This window comes from Gambusia affinis, linkage group LG02, assembly GCF_019740435.1.
Source record: "Gambusia affinis linkage group LG02, SWU_Gaff_1.0, whole genome shotgun sequence".
Classification (NCBI taxonomy): domain Eukaryota; kingdom Metazoa; phylum Chordata; class Actinopteri; order Cyprinodontiformes; family Poeciliidae; genus Gambusia; species Gambusia affinis.
The window spans coordinates 26,920,856-26,944,691 of record NC_057869.1 but is presented as its reverse complement, the minus strand read 5'-3'; the positions used below and the strand labels follow the sequence as shown (position 1 = coordinate 26,944,691).

Here is a 23,836-nt window from a genome sequence, read left to right as displayed (position 1 = left end):
TGTTGTTTAATAATATAGTTTAATAATATTGCCATATTTGGGGTTGAAAGATTTTTCAATCTTATTTCCCCAACAAAAAAAACAAAAAAAAGTTTCAACCCAAAGAGAAAACAAAAAAAAAGTGCTTCGTATCATTTACTCAGTAATTCAAAAACTAGAGTGATATATCCACTACACAGGAGAGGTTATTCATGTAAAGCTAGACCATGTGGAATAGAAACGGTGGGTAAACACGCTGAATGTCGCAGAAAACATCTGTACAGTGAAAGGGCTTTTACATGCCAGCAGTTTTCGACCTGAAATCTATAAATATGTGGTGACTATTTATCAAAACCTCAGTATTTAATGAGCAACAGGTGGACAGGGTGGAAGATGAGCCGGAAAATGTTTCTAGCTGGCACTTTCAGTCCAGAATACGATGCCGTGTGTCGGATACGTGAACAAAGATGGCGAACGATGACTCTGTTGTTTTTTTGTTTTTTTTAAATCACATCTGCAGTGTTTTCTTCTTTTTAAGTAACTGGTACATACACACAACACAGAGGTTTGACTGTCCATCAGTGACAGTTTGTGAGTCAGTAAGTCTAGTTATTATGTGAAAGGAGTTTCCAGACCACAATCAGCAGCTTCAGAGTCTCTGCTGCAGGCGGGTGGGGGGGTGGGGGGGTGGAAACGGCTCCTTTGAAGCGCGCCTCCTTCCAGGCCTCCCATCATCGTCCGTCAGATTCTGGAAGGAGGCCCGAGCTAGGAAGGGATGAAGAAGAAGGAGGAGAAGAAGAAGAAAGAAAAAAAAAAAACATTTTCCCCCAGAGTCTGTGAAAACAACTCTGTAATTCCCATCAGCTTTCAGAGGAAGAAGGGAGGGGGGAAATGGCATCTTCTCTGGTCCATTAACACTCATGGCGTGGTGTAGCTGCTAGTATCCTTCCCGAAATTGTAATATTCCTCCATGTCCTCCATGTTCGCCGTGGTGAGTTTTGTGAGGTTTTGGGAACCGCTGTTGTCCATATTGTCTGGTGATGTAAAGTTAAAGTTCTGGCCTTCGTATTCGCCCTGGCTTTCCATTTCTGGAAGAGTTTCTGCACGTTCAAAAGAAGAAAGGAAGGGAGAGATTAATGACAAAGGGAAGGCAAGCCTATTTATATGCCACGATTAATACACAAAATGATTTGAAGGAATACAAACAAAGGCGTTAAAAAGTTAGAACAATTTCAAGTCTAAAATATGTTTAGGTTTAAGATCAATTTCAATCACTTAGCCACACAGAGGTTTCTGTGGTTCAGTCCTGATTTCCAACTTCGGGACCAAAAACAAGGAAGGTGCTCTTTGCTGCATTAACCTGGGGACAACTGTGACCCAGCAACTCATCAGCTCTGTCTCCATTGTCACGTCTCTCCCTTGCCTACTGGTCCTCAAAACCTGGATTTGAGGACCAGTGTCCTGCAGCTTTTGGATGATGAATGAAAGTGGCCCGAGAACGGAGCTTTGAGGAACCCCCAATGTAATCTTTTTTCACTGCGCTTTGTGACAAAAAAAAGTAATCCATCTGACAAGTTTTACCTGAACCAACCTAGCACAGTAACAGACAGCAGTAACAATAAGAGAACGAAAAGCAAAATTACAAATATAAACCTAAAAATAATAAATGTCCAAAAGATTTATAAAATAAAAATGTATCACTAAAGTCTCGTCTGGATAAGAAGTCTTCACCCGCCTTTCAAAGGTACCACAGAGGATCTGAGTTGATGTCTAAGTCTTAATTAGCTTCAAGATGTCATTAACAAAAGTATGAATAACCATCATGACAAAGATAGCATTTTGACTCAAACTTTCATTTTTAAACCTTATTCAAGCTACAGAAACAATTGTAAAACTGCTGTTTGGTGTGATGTTTAGACACATTGATGAAATGCAATCCTCATGTTCCTTAGACTAGACTGAACAGCTAAATCTACATTTGTTGGCTGATTTCTGAAGTTATGTTGTGCAGAAGAACAAGCAAAAGGAGTCAAAAGTGAAAGTTATTGTACCTTTGTTACTTCCTAACGCCTGACGAACAGTTCAGTAGGTGGAACTTTACAACATGCTCCCATTTGTCTCAGTACTGTGTTCTGGTTGGCAGCCTGACTGTAGGTGGATATTTGTGGCTAGACTGGCTTTTTAATGATCACTCCCCAGATTCATAGGTTTGCTAGTCCTGTAATTACTTATTACTGAGACAGAATGGTCTTCTTTAACAAAAACGAGAGTGCAGCTGTGATTGCTGCCTTTGGTGAAATCAATAAAGTCTCCCTGAAAGTATCATTTTGTAGCTTAGCAAAATCAGAAACCCAAGATAAAGATTTAAACAAACGGTAAGCAGTATCTATTAACCTAAGATGACATGATGCTTACTCTACATTGAAATGAAAAAGCAGCCCTGACCTTGACCTTCTGGTGAGACGTCCATCCCATGTTTGACCTTCATGTGCCTGCTGAGGTTCCCCTTCAGGTTGAACTTACTGGTGCAGTAAGGACACTTAAAGGGCTTATTGCCGGCATGGAGATGCATGTGGCCCAGCAGGTTGTACATTCTATTGAAGGACTTCCCACAGACCTGGCCCACAAAACAACCACAATGTAGCAATTTAGAAAAGTGGACATTAATAAAACACACACTAAAAGAAAATACACGATTGAGCGTCTCCTTCTTTTTGCGTTAAATTTGTGTCACTGGAATCTTGTCGATCTGCCGCCACCGTGGGAGTCCGAATGCTGACCTTGCATTTGAAAGGCTTCACGGGCAGATGGACGATCATGTGGGTCTTCAGGGTCTGCTTCTGGATGAAGCTCTTGAAGCAGACGTGACACTGGAAGGGCCGGACGCTGTTGTGGATGAGCATGTGCCTCTTGAGGTTGGCGGACAGGGTGAACTCCCGGGAACACACCTCGCACTTGTGGCCCTTCATTCCCTGCGGAACACAAGGGACATCAACGCGCGGCGAAGGCAGCGGGGAATGATGTAAAAAAAAAAACAAAAAAACAAACACACCAAAAAAAAAAAAAAAAGTTTTGAACTTGTTTTTGGTGAGCTGGAGATTATTTGCAGGTTGTAACAATTTTTCTTGAATATGCTTTGACGGAAACCCTTCAACATAGGTTTTTACTCCAGATTCTAGCTGTGTAAGACCTTATTTATCAAATAAAGTCCAATAAAACAAATGTATGTTTGCGGCTTAAGACACTACATACACATACTACATATAGACCATATGTGTCAAACTCACAGTGTAATTACGGTACATGTGGCCCACATGTGTTCCAAATCCCCCGCTGGGAAACAGTGCATACTACATTTCCCAGAATGCTCTGGTGGTGATCCAGAAGGCTCTCTGTTGATATGCATTAGCGACCTCATGAGTTTAGCATGGAGCTTTGATAAAGACATGGACCTGAATGGTTGAAATGTTACTGAAGGAAGTTATTACAATTATCATTACTGTGGTGGTTGCTGTTGCTAGGCTGTTACGAAGGTTCCCACTTAAGTAAAACTCTGACGGTTACAACAAGAGAAGAGGCATAACTTTGTGTTTTTAAATTCATATCTGAAACTTTGCTTGTTTACATATGAAAATATTTCTCATTATATCATTAAGTCTTCCTGATTTGCAGACATTTTCTCAATAAATACCAAGGCTTGCCCATGACTTTGGCCCATAGTGTGATTAATTTTGCCCACCCTGGTAAACTGTATGCAGCCCTTGAGTGATAATACACCTTTCCTCTGAATGGCGGTTAAAATGTACATAAAATGTAGGCATATAAAATTCTTACAACTGAGAAAATACTCCAGCAAAAGTTTTCTGTACATTCCTGAAGATGAGATACTGATAACTAAAGCAATAAATGTTTTGGTTACAGGAAACAATGCAATAAAAAAAAAAACAGAAATACAAACCAATCAACAAATTAATTGTTGGTTTCCAGATCTCAGGTCCTGCAGGACACTAATACTAAACAGCATGTCTAGAGGTGATCAAACGCTGCCTGTGGTACAACAGCGGTTTTAATTCATTTTAGTTGAAAAAGATCCTTTTTTCTTTTCTTCCCCCAAAGGGAAATGAAATGTTGCCGGGGATGAAATCGCTGCCCAAACATGCAGGTCAGAAAGGTGCATCAAAAAGAGATAACTAAAGAGAAACAAGCCCTTTTCTAGACATCTTTTATAAGACAACAGGAGCAGGCTCAAGGCTCTTCTAAATGAATGTGCTGCTGCTTCATTTACTCTACTTTACCGTCAGTGTGGGGAGAGACTAAAAGTTGGGACTGAATGAGAACAAGTCAGTGCTTGTGGATCGAGAGACGGCGCTTGCGTGAGAAAACTGTCCATCTGCCCACTCTCTTCCCGACAACCAGTTTGTCCACAAGGGGGAGCTCCAAACAGACAGCAGGTACAAAACCAAACCACTACAAGGAATATGGACTCCAGTGTGGTCATTACCCTTCAACATCATAAGGAGTGGGGTTTGCAAGAAAGCCTCTTATAATCTTTTTCATCTGTCACTCTATGGCATATTTTTGTCATCTGAGTAGAACTCACCAGGTGATTGGTTTTTGGAGAGACCAGGGGAAAGACGGTCTCACGCTGTCCTCTGACTTTCGTCTCCACAAATGTGTGAGCAGGCAGAGAAACTAATTAGTTCTCAATTTCAATCAGACGAGGACTTTGACAAGGGGTTTGTGGAGATGCTTGTCAAGCTGACCATCAGTGCACAGCAACAGATTGCGTATTATACTTCACAGGGAGATAAAATTTAAATTATCCCAGAACTGTTTCTGTTGTCTCAATAAAGAGACTTTAAAAGGTTAGCATATGTTATAATGTTATTTCCTCATCAAAAACACACGTGGAGTGTGGAAACACACTCGTCGATCTGGATGTTTATGTCCAGCCGGTCCACTCTGCGGCCGCCATGTCGCCGGGGAGGCTGAGGGTGTGGGGGCTACTGATGCTGCGCTCGCTTTGATTCTTTCATGCATGTTTGAGAAATCCTTTAATCTCCCATGGCAACCGTTCAGCTAAGCAAAACGTCTGGGTGGACCTAGCTCCGCCTCCCAGACGTAACTCCTCCTCGGAGCTGTAGTTTCCAAGCTGCTGAGGTTCCACCTCACAGAGCAGCCTTCCCCCACGACTATGCAAATCAGCTCCTTCAGACTAGCCAGCAGCAATTAGCAAACAACTGGTGGAGCTGCGCATCTCCTGAGCTCATCATAGCAGCTACTTTTTAGCGCTATGCTGGTGGAAATTTTGTTGAAAGAGTTAGTAGAGGAGGTCTCTATCAACTCCTGAAGGTTTTAACAAAGCAACCTTTAGGAGTTTCTTATACTGGAGTTAAAGAAAGAGTTTTTAAAGCATTCAAGAAATTAAATTATAAAGTCAAATTTCTTTTAAGTCATATTTGATATATAGAGAGCATTTCAAAACAAACAATTGTGTTGATTAATTGATTGTGTTATAAATTGGAACTATGTGGCTGGAAAAAACATAATTCTGCCCTTTCAAACCACATTCATCCCATAGAATATTGCACAGGATAATTGTTAGCAGGAAAACCTAAAGGTCACAAAAGGTGAGAAGTGACTGGTAGGAGTACCTTATGAGTTAGCGAGTGCTGACGTAAGTGGTGGAGCTGCACAAACTCCAGGCCACACTGGGAGCAGGTGTAAGGCCGCGGGCTCTGGTGCTTCAGCAGATGGTTCTGGAGCTGGCTCCGGTATGCAAAAGACTTGTTGCACTCGGTGCACTGGAAGGTGTGTGGGCCCTGGTGGCTGGTCTGGTGTCGCTTGAGGTGGGCGTAGGTGGGGAATTCCATGCCGCACTGCGAGCAGACGTGGCAGCGGCCGCGCTCGTGCTTCACCTCGTGCGCCCGCAGCTCGCTGGGGTAGGCGAAGCCCCGGCGGCAGAACCGGCAGCTATATGGCTTGACGTCGGTGTGCTGGAGCATGTGTCGCTTCAGGTGGCTGGTCTGGGTGAAGCCCTTCTTGCAGACAGTGCACTTGTGGGGCCGCGTTCCTTGGTGGGTCAGCAGATGAGTCTGAAGGTGACTGGGCTGCTTGAAGAGCTTCCCGCAGTGCGGGCAGGCATGTGGTTTGATGCCGTTGTGGCCCAGGATGTGCGTGACCAGGTTGTACTTGGATGTGTAGGACTTGTCACACATGCGACATTTCCAGCGCTTGAGGCCATCTCCAACATCCACGCAGTACGACTCGTCGATCTGGATGTTTATGTCCAGCCGGTCCACTCTGCGGCCGCCATGTCGCCGGGGAGGCTGAGGGTGTGGGGGCTGCTGATGCTGCGCTCCGCCACTGCCGTCTGTCCACATCATGCTCTGGCCGCCATCTTCGTACTCGCCGCCCATGCCCATTTCTGTAGAGTCATAGCTGCCCACCTCACTGGTCTGAAAGTAGCTGCTGATAGCTTCCTCCTGTTGATTGGGCTTCATCATAGTGTTGCCCGGGTGTTCTACCTCCTCTTCGTCCTCTCTAGCTCCTCGACAGTGGCCCCCCATAGGGCGCTGAGGCTGGAGTCCCCTGTGACCCTGCTCTGCCCCTCTATGTACCACTTGGGCAGGCGGAGGATGGACATGAGTGTTTGCTTGCTGCTGGTTGGTGACTTCGCGCTCGCATTCTGCACAGTTCTTGTTGGGGCCTCTGAGAGTGGCTGGATCTACCTGAATTAATCCCCCTCTGGGCGCCATATTGTTCAGCATGTGGACACAAGAGGGCATAGCAGAGGTTACCCCTTCCCCTTTCACGTGGGAGGAGGTCACGTCACTGCCTTGGAGAGCGTGACGGTCAGGGAGGACCATTTTGGTGTCCACGTGTTGCGGTGGCGGTGCCGCCTGTTGCCACCGTCTCTGGCTGCAGCTGGGCTGCATCTGGCCGTCTTCTCCTAAATTGTCTCCAAGGTAATCTCCGTTGGCACCGATAAGCTGGTCTGCGTACTCGTAGTCGACTCCGTCTACTGGCGGTGCAGGGGACTCTTTGGGTTCGCCGGTGTAGAAGCCATTGGGTGCGATGGTAGCTCCAAACACTTCATTCTGGGAGATGAGACCTAGCACGGCGGCCTGGGCCAAGGACAGCACAACTACGGGATCTGTCTGTGTGCTTATGTCCACCAGCCTGGCCATTACCTTGGGCTCACATCTACCCAGGCGCCGGCTCGCCTCCTCCTGGAACAGAAAGAGACAGTTTATCTTTAGACATTGTTTGCATAGTCTAACCACACAGAGGCAAAGTTCCTTATGGATTTCTATGGTCAACATTCGTGAGTCCATACTGGACAATAAACAAAAATGTTGCAGAAACAATGGAATGACATGAGTACCCCGACTTATTAAGGAAGAAAACCATACTTCTAAATCCCATTTAATAAGAAGCGACTTTATTTACAAGTGAGTTGTTAGCATAAAACTCAAGATTCACTGCCACGCCCCTCCTACCGAGATCAACTAAATACACTTCTATTAGCCTTTGACTGGAATCAGTCGACGTTTTGCTTGACCAGGTTGTTTTTTAAAAAAATCAGCAATTGGACCACACATAAAGACTTGTACGGGTTGCACTGAAAATAACAATCTTTAGGTTGGATGATTGAAACAGACTCAGTGAACTGGTTTCAGCATCAGAGTGGTACTGAATCCATTTTCTATAGACACATGTCAGTCTTTCATTCGGAATGCCACTTAGAAACTGAATGGTTAAAAGATAAAAAGGTAGCCAAATGTACACCATTGTTTTTAAGATTTCCCACAAATAACTAATAAAAATAACTTGAGATGCTCTCCAGGACTTGGTTTGCAGTGTTTTGAAACCCTCACAGTTAAGGTACAATCTACTGGCCACCCAAGGAGTACACACAGAGACTGGTAGTGCCAATTGCTAATATAATTACAATACTAGTGTTCAACATTGTGACAGTAACGTCAGTTCAGATTTACACACATTTTCCTAATTTTTTCCATCCTCACAATGTCCCTACCATTGTCCTTGAGCTACAGCATCTCAGCTGCTAAATGTATACTTACAAATATATTTAAGTATGCTAAAAATATATGTAGGAGCAATTGGGAGACCATGAAACTAGCCAACGATATTATTGGCTTGCAAAACATGAACGTATGACACTTGAAATATCATATCCTGTAAAAATATCACATCCAAGCAATCCTGGGAAATTGTGATATTGCAAGCTCTAGATTCCATCAAGTAAAACTTTTAATATACGGTCCTCAGTATTTTTTTGAATTTGCTTTGTTTTGGGTACCATAAGCTGTCAGGTTTTAACGAAGGAGGCGGAGGAAGTGCTACTTTCAGATTGCTAAATGTATGCAGGTTCAAGTGATCAGTAATAGCTTCCTTTCCAAAAATCCCTGAAACATGGGAACATCAGTGATTTGTTTAAAACTTGGAAGTAAAAGGGCCAACAAAGACTAATACACTCACTCCTGGACAAATAGCCTGTTATTAAGTTTATCAATAAATGAGTGAACTGCTAGTCACTCCAAAGCCAAAGTGATAAATAAGTTGAACTAAGACTTAAGGTTAAATGTAGCAAATAAACAGGGAAAGTCGGAATCGAAATGTAAACCAATTTCAAAACGATTTTTATCTTTTAAATGATATGAAATAAATTCTGGACATTTTAATTTCTTTCTAAACTCAATTTTCATTTTTCATACTAATCCAGGCTTTCTAAGAGTGTGTAGTAGGAACCTTGTACATTTTTAAAAAAAAATGACCATCTATAAACTCAACTCTCAGGAAGCATGTCAGTGCCAAGTGTCAACACTCTCTGGAACAAACTACCAGAAAACTACAAAACTGCAGAAACACTGAGCTCCTTTACATCAAGGCTAAGAACCCATGTGGGTAGAGTTGATTTTGATTGATAGCTGGAATATAATTATTCTTTATGATTTTGATGATGGCATTTGACCAATGGTAAAAATTAAATGTTTGTTGCTTGTTTCATAATTGTTTACTTTATTATGACTTTAGAACACATTGAACTGCCTTGTCGATGAGATGTGTGATACAAATAAACTTGGCTATGACTCGATAGACCTTAAAATGTCACATGTTTTCTCATGTTGTCTTTGCATTAGATTATAGTAAAATCTTGGTTCCCTGCAGAGTTTAGTGTGGTCCTGATTTAAATAATTATCCATTAGTCACAACAAAAGTATATTTTTTATTTGAAGGAAAGGAGAAATGTTTTATTAATCACCCGTATATGGTAGTGACAATAAATTAACAACACATGACCTCAAGTCAGAGCTTTTCCAGTCAAGTATCAACCTAAACAGACAGCTATAGTCTTTTTATTTTGCTATGATCTTCTGATATGGGGCAGAATGCAGAAAGATATAATCTGGCAAATGAGCAAGGGACACATAGTGTTTTGTTATTTATTTAGGTAGGTTTTCTTAAAGGTAGAAATGGGCTAAAATCGATGCCAGCAGAAATTGGCATAGGCAATAAGGCACAAAATCTCCGATATGTGCATCTTGATTTTCTCTGTCATGAATGAAGGAAACCCAGAGATGTGGGACATGAGCCACAGGAAGTATGAAAGACAGCATCTCAATCCACCACAATAACTATGTATGGTGTGAGTGTTGAGGAGGGTTAGATCTCCACACACACAGTGAAGTGCAGAGGAGGCTGTAGGGGCGGGGAGGGAAGACCTGAGCAAGATTAAGGAATAAAAAAAAAAGTGGAAAACAGCAAGAGAGCGGGGGGAAAACAGTAGAAAGAGAGGAAGAAGGAAAGAGGGAGGGGAAGCTCAAAGCATACATGAGTCTAACGCAGGGGCAGGACAGGAGAGAGAAAAAGATTAATGAAAGGTCGAGGGACTGAGAGGCAGGAAGGAATTGGAGGAAGGAAGTAGGAAGCAGTGGCTAAGAGAGAGAAAGAATAAGAGAGGGAATGAAAGATGCCTACAGACAGAAAAGGATGGGAGGGAGAGGCGATGAGTAACCTGGAGACAGAGGAAGGAAAAAAAAAATCCAAAATGAAAGCCAGACTGAATAGTAAAATGTCAGGTAAAGCAATTCGGAGAAAGAGAAGAAAAAGGAAAGAGATCCAATGAAGGAAGGTGGTAACAAGCGAACAGAAGGAGACCTACATGACTGACAACCATGTGGAGCAACTTTCCAAACAAATAAACAAAATCAGAACAGCATCACTGGATCTCTGAAGACAACCAACGACCGCGTCTTTCCACCACGCTGAACACGGCAGCCAGCAAACTCACCACGCTCCTGCGGCTGTGAAGTTTCAGGTGCTTTAAGGACCTCATTCTTCAGCGTGAGTGACACTCGGCTCCGTCTGCCTCTCTTTTTAAGCGTGAGGGACGGAGGGGAGGCGGGCACGAGCGCTAACCCATCCTCCTCCTCCTCCTCTTCCTCCCCGTCGCTTGCACAGTTTTAAAAGTGATCGCAGCAGCGCTAACGACATACGGCAGAAACAAACACCGACGTTCCTCCGCCGAGCGAGCGTGTGACTGAGGATAAACGAGCCAAGTCACCTCAAAGTCCCAACATACGAGCTCAATGAAATCATATACGTCTGAGATTATACTCTCCAAGTACTCCTCCATCTCAGTCGTTCTACTCATGTTTCTCTTTTTGTTCTTCACCTCCATCTTTTCTGTCCCTCATTAAGTGAGTTTTACCAGATAAAACCAAATAGTTGCGAGTCTGTTTCAAGGACAGACTTACACGGAAGCGTCTGTCAGGGTTAGAGGACGAAGACGACGGAAAGAGGATGAGAATGGAAGAGATGGAAGGTGACTGACAAGGGGATGAGCAAATGGAAGAAAAGAGAGAGAGAGAGAAGGGAGATGAGAGTGGATGGAAGGAATACTCAAGAAAAAAAAAGAGGGGAGGGAACAGACAGAACGAGCGAAAGAGACGGAGGGGGATGGGAGAAGAATGCAACATGGACAACAGAGTTAAATGACAAAGCAAAAGATGTTTGTTTTTTCTCTCTCCGTCTTTATTCTACGTCAACTTCATTTCTACAGTGACAAACTTTCCATCTCTTTTTAGCTCGACTCCTCCAGCAGAATTAGGGAGGAAGCAAAAACCCAAGAGCAGGTGAGAACGCGGGCCCCAGGGCCGACCAGCGCCAAACAAGTCCCATTTTGAGACACCGCAAGCATTCAACGTGCTGTTTTGAATACATTCCTCATTTCAATTTTCTGCTATTTTTGTGTGGTTGTCCTCACAAAATTTACTACTTCATTCTCCTATTGTTATGGCTTTATTCTGGTAATATTAGGACGTTATTCACGTGCTCATTGAACTCCCCCGTAGAGTTGACCTGAATTCAAACTCCAAAAAAATGAAAAATAAAAATCGAAGTTGTAAAACACGCTTGTCAGACAAGATGGCGCCTGCCATCGCTGTGAATTATGGAGACCCAAGCAGTGCATTGGTAAGAAAAACAAAAATCTTGATTTTCCAAAAAATGTATCCTCAAATACCAAAAATTAAATTAAAAGCCAAAACTGGTTTATTGCCCAGTCCTATTAGAAATATTAGGATGTAATCCAAGTTCCTCTGGTTGAAGTCAAATGCTGTGGGCTCATCCGGATTGGGATTGACCTCATCAGCTTGTCATTTCATTTAAACTTGGTCAGTGTGGTTGGACGTCACTTCTAGCCAATCGAGACCTTTACAAATGACCTCTCACTATCAATTTCTCTTGCCTGAAAAGTCACCAAGTTGGAAAGTGTGGGGTGATTTTGTTAACCAGACATGCTCAAACCTTTGACCTCCAAACATGAGCAGACTGTGCTCTCCCATAATTTCACAGCCATGTCACAACTTTGAAGAGCGAGCCCCACCATGTCAGATACTCCTTGTGTGACACTTTCCTAATGGGACACTTTTTTTTTCTCATTACACAAACCTACTTATGTAAAGTTGTAGTTTGATTTCTTTGTGTCGTAGTCATTTGCAGCTTTAAGCATTTATTTAGGAATGTAGTGGTGTGTTCAATACTAACTTTACCTGTTGAGTTCTATTATTTAAGTAAAAATAATTATATTCAGTATAACATTTAATCTAAAACAAGGCTGTTGCAATAGGCAATCAAGGACATGATGAATATTTCCATTCTGATGATTACTATTTTTTTAAGGGCAATTTTGTTCAGAAACTTCACAACACATTTTATTTATGATTTCAGTTGTGTGTGGTTTTTATTTAACTTTTATTTATTGTTTTTAGTTGTGTTTTATTTGGTTATTAGTTTTTGAGGGGGCAAACTTGCATTTTTGTGCCGTATTCAATGTATTGTGGTCTCAAAACATTATCATCATTTATGGCAATAATTAGTGTGACAATGTATCGTCCAGCAAAATTAGTTATCGTGACAGGTCTGATGTAAAATATTAACATTCATTGACTTAATTATTGCATACAAATTTTATAATTGAATTTAAAAACTCTACTTATTAATCACTGGTTATTTCTTTTGCACATTTTCCAACAGCAAGGCACAGCTAGGTCTGGTATGTTTCACTATAACATTAATATAAATGAAACACAGACTGCCAGGCACAGTCTGTTTGGCACTACTATGACAGTAAGAGGCTTCGTAAGAATCCCCACAGCACCATGCTGCCACCACCGTGGGGGAAGAAGTTCGGGAGGGTTTGCAGTTTCAAGTTTCTGGCACAATTCACCAACACCCAACGTGGACGGAGAGTCATTCTGATTAACGCTACGTGAACTTGCCGATCAAGAGGAGTAATGGTGTGAAGAAGAAAAAATTGATTAGAAATAGCTAATTTATTAAAAAAAAAAGTTTTTCATACTTCAAACATGACACTAGAAGTGATATTTGAATCAAATTGCATTTTCATATTTTCTTATTTAAAAAAAAGGAACCAAATTGTTTTGACTCGCATTTTCTCTTTCATTCTTTGGTTAGCTTAAGTAGCAGCTACAGAACGACTAATCAATTTTTTTTTTCCAATTGTTCAATTCATGTCAGAATAATCAATAGATTACTCAGTTACTAAAGTAAGCATTTGTAAAAGGCCTAACCTGCAGTATCCCAGTTTGTCATTCTAATAACACATCCTTTGTGTTTTTCCTTTTTCTCAAACCACGTTGAACAAAACTTTATGTTGCAGGCTAGAAAGTTGGCCTCTTGTTGAACATGTCCAAACAAAGCAGCTGCCACATTATGAGAAACCACAGGTTAAAGGCATCAACACTGGTCGAGATGCACATTTTATTTAGAACAATGTGTATAGGATGGGTGATTTGAATGGCACCATGGACAGACGAGTTGAATAATAATAATTTTTAAAAAAGCAAATGTTATTTGGTGCAAATTTCATCTTCGACTCTGGATGTATGGATGTCTTGCTTCTGGTCAGGTTGGATTTTTATGATTAAACAACGTTTTAATAAAAGTTTGTGTCCGAAATCTCAGGAAGAAGTATGGCTAAACAACCAGATGGAGAGAACATGGAGGAAAGGGGAAAAGAGAGGGAACTGGCAGAAGACAAAATGGGGGGCGTAATGGAGCAAGCAGAGAGAAAGAGGGAGAGAACAGATGATTGCATGAAATGAAAGAGGGATTGAAGGGGGGGAGAGCAGGGAGGAGATAAAGGGAGCAGGACAGGGAGGCGGGAGAGGACTGAGAGAGAAAGAGGGAAAGAGAAAATGAGAGGCTGCAGTGGGGGATGGGAGGATGCAGAGTGAGAGCAAAGAGAGACCGAGAGCGAGACAGCAAAAAGAAAGAAAAAAGAGAGAGAGATGAGACGGGGAGCGACGTGAGAGCGAGACAGATGCAGGGAGGGGCAGCGTGCAACGTGAGAGAGAAAGAAGGAGAAGGAAAGGAAGAGAGGACAGGGAGGGGTGAAATATGATGGAAACCGAGAGGAGGAAAAGAACAGAGAAACACGAAGGGAGGGAGAGTGAAAGAGGAAGAGAGGAGGAACAGAAAGAGGGGGAGGGGAAGAAAAAAAAATAAAGAGGTACAAAAAAAAAAAAACAAGAGCAAGTGAGGGAGGAAGAGAGCCCAGAACCCCTCGCTTTTTGTTTTTGAGGTTTTGCAAACATGGCTACAGCCAAAGAGGAAAAACAAGAGTAGAAGTCTTCGTGTTGAACACAAATACGTTGCAGTACAGTGCTCTTCTTCTTCTTCTTCTTCTTCTTCTGTCCTGCAAAAGCAGCTCATACACAGGCTGCTATCTGGACTGGTTTTGATGCATCATAAGAGTTCACAAACTGGGCCCATAGGAGAGAGGAGGCCATGACATGCTGACAGGACCTGCAGAGACGACGAGGAGACGCTTCAGGGGTTTATGTGGGAGAACCAGGCTTAAGAAGGTGCACCGATCAATCTGCTCCAGACTGGAACCGGCCAATTTTTACCCAAATGATCAGCAATGTCAACAGCAATAGACATCGAATGATGGAACAGCTCCCAAACGAAGAAAAAATATTGTAAATTTTTGGAGGGGGACTTAAACCATCCTGCATACTATAAAAAAAAAAAAAAGTTTTCAGGTTTGTTAATTGCAAATCTTTCAGTGTCTAGCAATAACTTTGATTAAACATTTAATCAAAGTTAAATGTTAAGCATTTAAAATCTATAACTTAATTTACAAATTAGCTTAGCTGCCTGGCTTTTTCTTAGTTGAAAAAAAGAAGAATTATTAAAAATATAAATTTCACAAAAGCAGACTAAAGTCTATTTGTGAGCATTTTGAATCGATTCAGACATTCAAGGACTTTGGAAGGTCCAAACTCCGGATCTATCTAGCATCCTACGCTAACGTTCACACAGCAAGTAAATGCAACACAAATCAGACTTTTTTTTACAACCCACTTCTGACTTTTTCATGGCAGTCTGAATTACCCAATTCTGATTTTTTCAGGAAAGAAAAATTGGATTTCTACTATTTCCAAATGTGGTACTAAATTGGATACGTACCATATAGTTTTTAAGGCGGCTGCAGTGAGAACGGTCACATTTTATCCGACTTTCAAGTCTTTTACGTGAGATGCGTCATAATTTTGCACCAGAAGAAGCCAGGCTCGGTAAACGACAGCAGAAGGAAGCAGTGTCGACATGTTGCATCGGACCTTTCAATGGAAAGCTTCCTCCACCCATTGCTCAACAATGTTAAATCTGTCCGCAAACTTTTGTCATGCATTATTATTACTTCAGTGAACAGTTCGGGACTGTCTGATGTCTACTTTCGAAAGCGGGTCGCAAAACGTTTTGTTCGCAAATACTGCAGTCTCGTTTAATTAGCATTAGGAACAACGACGGCACAAAAAAGATCGCATTTAAGATTGAAAATCATAGTGGAAACTTTTCCATCCCCATCCTTTCCTTTTTCAAGAATGAAATGGACAGAACCTTTAGAAAGTGTCCAGGCTGCCTGGGAAATGTTTTAGTGAACACACTACATAAAAAAAGGAGACAATGGTAGGTTTTCTGCACCACGAATATTACCACACATTTAAAACATCAATCTGCTGCAACTACTTGTTAGTTTTATACAACTATCCATTGAGTTAATTATTTGGTATGTTTACAAGATAATAAAAGTAAAAAATAAAAAAATAAAAGGTCTTTAAATAGCAAAGACCTTTTATTCATTCCTTCATTTCTGTTGGTGTCAAAATGACTACCTCTATAAAAATGTACTTTTTTGCCTTCCTTCACACGTTTTAATACTTGTGACACAAAAAGTCCAGATCATTCAAAGTCAGAATTAGCAGGGCAGACCTCAAAGAACACCAGAAAAGTGTTAGACATTTGCATGTTCTCCCACCCGGCTAGTGCGGCTGCAGTTAAAGTGTTTTTCCTGTTCTTTTTCTTCTTTCACATTTACAAACTGAACAGAGGAAAAGAAACAATTTAAGCACTTTGGAGGTAAGAGCCTACATGCCATTCTTTCTCCTTTAACAAACACCCCAATGCTCAGACAGCTTTCTTAACCCCGGTGTCTTCTAAGTTACCACAACTTCAACACTCCTACTGCAAAAGTGTACACACACTGTGGAGATGCACCGATCTCATTTCAATATCTGTATTGGCCCAATATTGAAAAAAGTTCTAGCTCAAGTATCGCGACAATGTGCCCGATCAACAAAGGCGGATCTGCTCAGTCTAATTCTATGCTTGGTGCTGTGAGTGAAGTCATGCGTTATTGTTTATTTTTACGTTATATTAAGAATTCCTAATGAATGAATGAATGAATGAATGGATGAATGGATGTTGTTTTTACATGTTTCACCCAGATTGTGAAGAAATGTGCTGTACTGGTGCAGAGATTTCAAATAAACTTGTAATAAAAGAACCATCTTAAATCAGTGCGGCACCGTTTTTCTGTATTAGATTGATATCGGCATCGGAAGTGAAAAAAATGGAGCAGTGCGTCCCAAGTTAAAGTTTCTATTAAAGGATCATTATCTTCCTGAAAGTATCTTAACACTGAATTGCTTTTGGGACTTTATGTAATCAAATGCTTGTTTAATTATTTGGACATTTTTATTATTAAATCTTAAAAAATTCAAAGTCAATAAACTTTAAAATTAAAAAGCCAAAAAAAAAAAAAACATTGTTTTTTGCATCCAAGAAGATCTGCAAAAAGGAGAGACAGGAAGACTCTGCATTTGTGATTAAAAGCGGCGTTTGAAAGCTGAGGACCCGTACACTGAGCGTCAGTGAAGGCTTCCTGCATGGAGCCCTGAAGGATAGTGAATTATAAAATGTCCAGAGGAACAGAGGGGTTTAGTTAAGAGTACGTCTTCTGACATTATATTCTTTGTTCACCAGAGGGCAGCGGACGGTATGTTTTAACTTGGACTGATCCAGTGATCAACCATCAAATGCACAAACAAAAACACTGCAATCTGATCATACTGAATCAGACGGAGCTGCCAGTAAAAAAAAATAATAATAAATGTCATTACACAGAGCATGTTAATTGAACCTGACTCGCGCTACGCTAAAATGAAAACGATTCCTTTGGGTTCACTGTGAACAACCCAGAATGACAGGATGCTTGTTATACAATTTTGCTAAAAATTGTATAAAAAAAACTAAAGAAGGACCACAACAGTGTTACCCTACAAAGGCCTAATACTCTGAGCAATACGCACATGGACGTAAATATAAGCTCGATATAAGGTATGGTTTTTGTTTTTGCTAGTCTGTGTCAAAACTGATGTAATGATGAATACATTTTAATCACAACACGCCTTCAAATGAACATGTCTAATTAAATTAACATAGCAGATTGTTTGATGTGAAAAGGTACAGCCATCATGGACAGAAATCAGACATTTCAATCAGACAAGACAAATATGAGAAATGCTGTTCTAGTGCATTTAGAGCTTTTACTTTGAGGGAGTTAGAGTTTATGTCTAATTTTATTGCGATTCATTGCCCGATAATCAACAACATATTAATAAATATTAAGTACTTGACCCCAAAGAGAAGCGTCTTTACACCCACACAAACAGCCCAAGTAACCCTGAACCCTCTGAAGTAATCAGTGGCGAGTTGCAGCCGTCATCCAGCATAAGCAGCCTAATTACGTCCATTAAAAAGATCCCAGAAATCGATGTGATGAGAGCTGATGCTGCCGAAGAGTCCAACTACCCTAACCTGGAGTCCAGCGACCCTGCTCTGGATTTCCAAAAACTTCTCAGGATTAATGTCAGAGAGGAATCCCTGCTCCTTTTTCTAAAATGAGAAATGTACACCATATTAAATTTTATTCTAGCCATAAGACAACATAGTTACACTGAACTCAAAGTAATCAGTTAATGTCTTTACGTCTCCACAAATGCCATCTCTCCTGATCTTTCCAAAGCCCTCCATTTTGTTCATTTGTCTCTCCTTTCACTCCCATCCCTCTTTCTTTACATTTCCATGGATACTCCATTCCTTTCCCCATGTTTCATCTTTCCCTACTTCCTGTGCTATCCCTACTCTGACTTCATCACAGCTTACCAGTATCTTGTCCACAGTTGTCTTTTTAATGCACAAACCGTACGGTGGGGTCGGGATCTCGCTGAATCCACGGACAGATGCAAACGAAGACTTAGAACATTTGTTCACATTGACAAATTTGCACTCAGGGATTCTGAGGGGAAATTTTTTCTCATCTTGTTCTTCACCAGGCAGAGACATCTGCGACCCAACAGAACCCTAGACATCAAACTTAGTCTTGCATAGTGATGTTTAAGGAAATGCTTCAGCAAAAATGATAATGTTCGTTCTCCAATTAATGAACGAAGAGGCAATTTAACAAAAAGTCTCGTCACATCAAAAAGAAACTGAATATATTTTAACAATTTATTCAGGCTGTACCCATGTATTTTGATATATTTGACGTTTTCCTTGTTGTGCTGTCGTTCAGTTCGGAGGAGACTTTTAGGATTCAGCGGCGAGATGTCATCTTCCCATCAACGTAAAAGCAGCGAAGCAACAAAATGGGTTGTCAGGTGCAAAATTGCGACGAGTGGCCCAGTAGTACCAACCGGAGCGCCGACTGGACAGAGTGAGAACTGCACGAGCCTCACCCAGAGAGACGGAGACGTGGGGACAGGAGGGAGAGGGGACGAAGAGACGCAACCACAACGCACGCACGTTATGACACACGGCTAAAATTACACCGAAGAGGGCATGAACTAGGCCACGGCTCTGCATTGTGCTGGGAGCTGGTAGTCAGCTGACTGAGTGGAGGGTTGCAGCAATCCCAAAGTCAAAGGCCAACAATTACTGCTGTATAGAGCGGTGACGACTGATAGGGCCAAATTGTTGGTGTGTGATCAGTGTGGAAAAAAACAAGGCAGATGTCTTTCTGTCTAAGAGTTTTAAGAAGCTTTAATAAGCTCTAAAATAATTTGTGTATAAATGACATGTTTGGTGACCTGGACAAAATATTCTAATTAGGGATGCACCGACTGCAGTTTTCTGGCCGATCACCAATTTTTAAAAAGTCTGACCTGGCGATTCCGATTTTGGCCGATACAATTTTTTATTTTTTTCTGTCAGAGAAGTCATCAAATATAGAGACTTTTGTGGCCCTTAAAGGCCGTCAAAATGATTCCGATACAAACTTAAACCACAAGAGCAGGTGGTTTATGGAAATGGATGTTTTTTTTAAAAAGAAAAAGAGCTTTTGATACTTTCCTTGATCAATGAGCAAGCAAAATAAAACCCTCTTAAAAAGAAATGTCTCAGATAGGATACAAATATTTGTCAGCATTTGCTTTCATTCTAATTTCATTCGCCTTCTTCAAAAATGAGTAACCCATATCCCATTGTTGGTGATGAGAGTAGACCAAATTTATAAAAACTGGCACTAAAAACTTAAGACACGCCACGCCTTTCTTTTAAAAAGGATCCATAAAGACTACAAAACCCTTGTAGTCTTTGTGTTTAGACTAGAAATTTGATGAGAATAGACCAGATTATTTACATGTTTAATTTGTTTTCATGCCCTTAGCATAATGCAGCCACCATTATGCTTCCCTACACTGAATAGATGTTCAGGATCATCATATTTGAGTTTTTCTCTACAATCTCTTGTGTGCTTGAACATTCAATTGTATCTGACCAGAAAACGGTGACAAAGTTTTCTATCGTGTCAATCTGCCACAAAGGCTAGATCTGAACGACGATGTTTGTTTTGTCAGCATTAAACTACCAAACAAGTTTTTTCCCAGTCTACTTACTGACTAAACGTACCTCACAGGCCACTTTCAAAGATCCAGTATCAAGAGACCGTCAAATGCCAACAATTAGAGACCTCTGATGCGTCTTGAGCTAAGGAAAAAAAAAAAATCACCGTCCAATCCTGGCACCGTCAGTCTGGATGCTAAATTTACAGCAGACTTTGCTTGTGTGCCTCTAAAAATACAAATGCATATCTACCTACATGGAAGCAGGCCAACAGCGTGGCGAAGCCTCTTGTGATGACAACAACAGTTGACGAGACTGTTGTTTTTGTTCTAATAAATTCTCACTTTCAACCGCGCGACCGTTTAGATTACTGGCCCGGCGGTCGCGTCTGCAAAACATTCAACCATTAGCAGAACTGTGACGCAATCCAAAACAGCACATTAAATTATTAAAACCGCGCAGAGGAACCCGTTGGCTCGTTTCTGAGTCTAAAAGCAAGAGTAAATTAATAATAAAAATCTCCCGTTTGCAACCCAGCCCACGTTCTAGTCTGAAGGATTTATCGCCGTGGCCACACGGTGCTTTTTTAAAACACAAACAAACCGGCGGTGCATGCTGGATATTGTTCAGCATGACTGTATCCAGCAGGCAGCACACATTAGGCCTTTGTGCTTTGAGAAACATCAGCTTTTCTCTTTTTTTTCCCCCCCATTTTTTTTTTTAAAAGCCTGCCTGCAGCACAGCCATGCACTGCAATGTGCTGACACCATCACCAGCTTTTTCTAAACCCTTTTCAGCTTCATTCCCACTTCCTGATAAAGAAGAATGCGAAAAAGAGGCCATTTTTATTTAATTCAATTTACATGAACAAAAGTGTCGCAAGTCACAGAAATCTCTCAGATTGTTTTTTCTTTTTAAAAAATAAATAAATAAATAAATCTAACCAGGTCCTGTGCAGCACTCTTTTGCTGACTATAATCCATGAGCGAATGGCTTAGGCCTCTCTGAGCAGAATACAGATTGTATACCAGCAGCAGCAGCAGCAGTGTAATAACATACTATTGATCCAAACTGGGGAGATTTCACTTTTCCTTGTAGTAAATTTAAAAGAAAAATAAAAAAAAGTTCAAAAAAACGAAGGTGTAAATCCTGAAACTGAAAACGGATCAGGGTCCAACTCACCAACCCAACCTTGTTGAGCTCCACAGTTGGACCATCGATAGCTGGCGAGATGGCAGCGCTGTTCTACCGCGATGCGGCGACCATTTTTAAACAATCTGTTAAAGGTTATGGAACTTTTTTTTTTTTTTTCCAAATGCTTGAGTGAGTGTAAAACATCGGGAAGTGAAAGACAGAGTCACAAAGGGAGAGAGCATATCAGGGCTAATACTAATTGCAATTAATGACAATCATATTTATTGTGATTAATCAATTACTGAAATAATTGTCAACTAATATAGAAAAGCAATTAATCATTACCCGGAGTACACAAAAGTCTTAAAAAGCCCATTTGCTGAAAGAACACCACCATCGGAGTGGAAATTAAACCAAAACTATACAAAAAAAAAAAGTACATTTTGAATTTAAGAATAATAAAAACACTTCTTTGTATGTAAATACTTTCTATCTAGAAGTCTTCAAGTGGCATAGTTCAGTTTCACCTGGTTAAAACAAACTACTAAGTATCTTTTGCTATCCAGTTATTAATTGGTTAGTCAAAAAAATAATTTAAAAAAAATCAACAGATCAGCCCTACACTGTGCTGATGTTAAGTTAAGCAGGAAACTTTTCACATGTTGGTGTTAGCTCCAGATGCATCCTTTGCAATAAATGCTCAAGCGTTCACTAAAGGAAGGCCTTGGTATTGAATTATATTTGGTAAAATGCTTATTTTCTAATTTAAAAAAAAAGAAGAGATTGAAATATTTATTTGCATTTTCTTATGCAAGGTATTTCTAATATTGTACAAAATAAGCTTAAGCGCTTTAATTAAAAACTCTGCAGAAAGTGCCAACTTTTTCTTATTGATTAATCGTCAGAATAACTGATCACTAAAATAATCGTTGGCTGAGGCCTCAAAGCATATTTATGTTGCAGAATTAAGAGGCAACTTAAATTCATGTTTACGATGTTTTTGACAAATCGCATTCGCGGAGAAGGTCGGAAGCAAAGGTGTAAGAGATCCGGAGGGGAAGGCGTATGATTTTTCCATATCCAACCTTCTCATCACCGATCGTAGAAGAGCTGGCCGTTTCCAATCTCACTGGAGCGTGTCTGGTACACCCACAGACAAAAATATCAAATCCACGTCGGTATGAGAGAACTCCAGAATTCAGAAAACAAAAGCAACACCATACAACACACTTCCCCCTCAGGTGTTGCAACAAACATCATTTTCATCGTCTTCGGGATGTTAAATGACACAAGTGAATCACCTTGTGCAACATGACTTCATTAACACCGCTGAATCACGCGGCTATATCCATCTAAATGACATCTATCACATGACCTGAAGGCCACAAGGGGGGGAAGATTTTTTTTTTTAATTACTGCAATCCACTGAACTGCATCAGAGCATATCTTTAAGCCCCCTCCAGCCTGCCAAATGCTATGCTAGGTTTGCAGCTGGCTTGCTGCATGCAGTGCACCATCCTTATTACTGCATGGCAGGTATGTGTGTATGCAAAGGGTCAGCAGGGTGATTACTCACTCTCCTTTGCAGTTCATTTCATAGGGCAGAACTGAGGGTGCAAACGCAAGAAACCCTAATGCCCCACCAGCAAGGCTGTTTGAAATGCACTGGCCTCATTAGGATACCTGCGTGGCCTATCGATCTCGCACAGCACTGGGGGATTCAGCCAGCTGGTGGAAGGCTGTCGTCCATGCTGCAGCAGCAGCAGCAGCAGCAAGCAGGCCGGGCTACAGGTCATCTGCTGCAGTACATCTTCCAGGTGTCCAAAATATCAGCTCTGACCCGGGCTTCGAACCGAAATTGTGGCCTCAGAGCCGAAGCACAGCTGTTACCTCAGATCAGAGATATTTTGGTCTGCTCAAAGCCACAAAAACAGCAACAAAACAACTTCTTGGAAAGGAAATACGCGACAAGTCAAGAGCAAAAACTTTCTTGAAGGCAGGCCTAGCAGACAGCCTAGCCTCCGGTGTGTCGGCATGAAGAGCAGGCTGTGTGAACGTACAGATTAGTGATGGGCTACCGTAGCCCGGTGTCGCCCCTCTTCCTTTCTGCGGCTGTTTCCCCACTCTCTCCATCCCCCCCTGCTCTGTCGACGCCATCTGTTTGTGGCAGGAGAGAATGTGGAAGTACAAAAAGAGAGAGAGAGAGAGGGAGAGAGAGAAAAGAAAAGACGACATTTTGACTGTAGTTGCTGACCTACATCGCCGTGTTTGCGCTCGCGACGACGAGGAAAAGCCGCACCGAAAAGACGAGGGGTTCGAAGCGCAGAGGCGGGAAAGCAAATACAATTTTTTAAAAAAGGTGTAAATATTTATGTGGGCTGACCGGGAGGAATTTGATAAGTTATGGTTGAAACACTCCTCCTCCTCCTCCTGCTGCTGCTGCTGCCTCGCCGGCCCGGATAAGTGAACGCTATCAGCGGTAGAAATTCGCGCTGCCCTCCGCTCCGTAACACCACCACAACGAGGGGAAAAACGAGAGAAAAAGCACAACTCACCTGATTCCAAAAGCGGTTTATGGTGGCGACGTGTCTGTGGTGAGCATCAAAATGGGAAAAAACATTGAACGCTGGGTCCCCGTTGTGTAGCAGGAAGGAGGGAAGGGAAGGGAAAAGGGGCTGACGTGAATGAATAAACAAGCGAGCTCCTCCTCAGCGCCACAAGTAGAAGCCCGATGTGGCTCTCTTTAGCGGTGTTACCCACAACTGATTACAAAATGTTTTTGTAAAAAAAAAAAAAATAATAATAATTATTATTATTTAGTTTTACAATTATTTACTTTCTCTTCATTCAACATCCCTGCTTTTATAATCTATAAAATTGTATTTATTAAATATAAAGTTACTGATATTCTTCAATACGATCATCCTGTAAAATTTCTACTTCAGTTTCATCCGATAAAATTCTATCAAATCTTTCTTAAAAT

General features: G+C 41.4%; 1 protein-coding gene across 3 annotated transcripts; it reads right to left on the bottom strand.

The window, feature by feature from the left end:
- LOC122842238 (zinc finger protein 710-like) lies at positions 1 to 23,588 on the bottom strand. Of its 3 annotated transcripts, none has more exons than XM_044135946.1 (6): positions 23,409 to 23,584; positions 22,914 to 23,010; positions 5,634 to 7,211; positions 2,760 to 2,951; positions 2,425 to 2,596; positions 1 to 1,079 (listed from the first exon to the last, which is right to left on the bottom strand). In XM_044135946.1, exons 3-6 carry the CDS (start codon positions 7,167 to 7,169, stop codon positions 898 to 900), a joined length of 2,082 nt encoding a protein of 693 aa, XP_043991881.1. In that variant the 5' UTR covers positions 7,170 to 7,211; positions 22,914 to 23,010; positions 23,409 to 23,584; the 3' UTR covers positions 1 to 897. The 3 variants fall into 3 exon arrangements, with proteins under 3 accessions (XP_043991881.1, XP_043991885.1, XP_043991872.1); XM_044135950.1 differs by lacking the exons at positions 22,914 to 23,010; positions 23,409 to 23,584 and adding exons at positions 19,786 to 19,863; positions 19,976 to 20,035; XM_044135937.1 differs by lacking the exon at positions 22,914 to 23,010 and having other exon boundaries at positions 23,409 to 23,588.
- Positions 23,589 to 23,836: the final 248 nt, after the last annotated feature.